At 50.5% G+C, this 2,035-nt stretch overlaps 1 protein-coding gene across 1 annotated transcript; it reads right to left on the bottom strand.

Annotated features, from left to right (window-relative positions):
• On the bottom strand, positions 1 to 1,720 carry LOC127751572 (trypsin beta-like; the record flags this gene model as incomplete). The annotated part of the gene is given in 4 exon segments (XM_052275307.1): positions 1 to 188; positions 590 to 739; positions 940 to 1,195; positions 1,682 to 1,720. Coding segments are annotated over 4 exon segments (604 nt in total), but the record flags the coding sequence as incomplete, so codon positions are not given.
• Positions 1,721 to 2,035: the final 315 nt, after the last annotated feature.

Raw genomic sequence — 2,035 nt, 5'->3', positions numbered from 1 at the left:
CGTTTCATAGTTGGTGAAAAGTTTCTTCTCTATGCGATGCCCGTCTTGTTCTGTATCCAGGCCCGGTTGACGGCGCTGCCGAGGTCCGCGTAGACGCCCGCGTACCCGCCGGAGCCGCAGCCCACCCCCCAGGAGACGACGCCCACCTGGACGCCCAACCCGTTGACGAGCGGGCCGCCGACGTCACCCTGCCGGACACCAAGACCAAAGACCGTCCAGTATGTTACCTTCCGCGGGGGCAAGACGACCTCAATGAAAAACTAGCGAGGGGTGCATAACTCCTGAACTGGGTGTACAAATTTCATGAATTAAATTCGAATTAGCTTGAATTTGTTTTAATTATTGTGATTTTATTTTTCTGAATTAGCGTGGTGAATTGACTTGAACTATGACTTGAAATGGCTTGAATTGACTTGAATTAAATTCTGACCATGGTCTTAAATTAGACTGAATTAGTTGAATTAATTTTCAATTCGTTTGAATGAAATTGAATTGGTCTGAATTAGTTTGAATTGGGCGGAATTAGGGGCGTACACTTGACAGGGGAGTTTATCCACCCCTTTGAGAACTAGAGTTTGTCTGTCGTTACCCAGCACGAGTCCTTGCCGCTCATCCCCGCGCAGATCATGGAGTCGTCGATGAGCCTGCCTCGGTCTTCGTACGAGATCCTGCAGGTGGACCTGGGCACGTAGGGCAGACTCACTGCCCGCAGGTCAGAGGGCCCGTCCCAGTCGTAGTACTGAACGAAAGATAAAAAAAAAGAATACCAAGATAGCTAAACTATGAAGCTAAATAGGGGCCAACTAATTAATTAGCTATGAAGCTCGAAATTTAGCTATGTTGCTAAAAAACAAAATTTAATCAAGTAACAAACAGAAATCGCCGAGGGGGAGGAAGTGGCCGTCGAGGTGACCGTCCTGCTCGACCCCTCGCACTCACGCTGTCGGTGCCCCAGCCGGACACGGAGAGCGTGTCGGTCGACTTGGGCAGGGTGCCGACGACGGTCATGCGGACGGGCTGCGCCTTGGCCGAGAACACGATGTCGTCGTCGACCTGGACGACGGCCACGTCGTGCTGCCGCCGCTCGTTGACGTACTGGTCGTGGAGGGCCAGCCACCTGACCCCGACGAGCGTGCCGCCCTGCTCCTTGACGTCCGTAGCGTAGCGGACCCCGTAGATCGTGGGGTCATCGATCCTGTGTGAGCGAGCGCGCGCAGTGAGGACACGGTGGTACTACGAGTGCACCTGTACTTAGTGCAGCATGCAGGGCGAGTTCTATAGTGCAGCATGCAGGGCGAGTACTATGGTGCAGCATGCAGGGCGAGTACTATAGTGCAGCATGCAGGGCGAGTACTATGTATAGTGCAGCATGCCGGGCGAGTACTTTAGTTCAGCGTGAAGGACTGGTACTATAGTGCAGCATGAAGGGCGAGTACTATAGCTTGCAGGACGAGTACTAAAGTGCAGCGTGCAGGAGGGCGTGCAAGTCACGGATCAAGGAATGGGGGTAGAAGGAACCCCTTGAAAATCATGCACACAGAAAATACAAAAGAGAATGCTCTATAGATTACAAAAAAAATGCACACGTCAAAAGAAGCGCCAAAAAAAACGCTAAAAATAAAATAAAGCATGAGTACGAGTAGTGTTCCGCAGAAATACAGTAGATGCTGCTACTACTCACCCGTAGATGCAGTGGGCGGCCGTCAGCACCCACTGCTTGCTGAGGATGGAGCCTCCGCACTGGTGGGTGCCATACTGCTCCAGGGAAACCTGGGAAATTGAAGGGAATTAATTGTTACTGCAACTCGCCGCACCGCACTGTTAAAACCTTACGAAGAAATGCTTTTTAATTACAAACAAAATGCTTCGTAATTATGAAGGATTTAGATGCTTTGTAATACACTGTTAGAAAAAACCACGGAAAAAACACAGCAAAACTATGGTCAATTTTTTGCCCAGAACGTCCGTCCCAATCTGTGCTGAAACCACAGAGACGGTACGGAATCAAAGGTACAGAAAACCACGGAGCTTCTGT

Source organism: Frankliniella occidentalis, unplaced genomic scaffold (assembly GCF_000697945.3).
Source record: "Frankliniella occidentalis isolate FOCC.00 unplaced genomic scaffold, Focc_3.1 Scaffold568, whole genome shotgun sequence".
Classification (NCBI taxonomy): Eukaryota; Metazoa; Arthropoda; class Insecta; order Thysanoptera; family Thripidae; genus Frankliniella; species Frankliniella occidentalis.
Note: the sequence above shows the minus strand (reverse complement) of the source record. Positions and strands in the feature narration are given on the sequence as shown.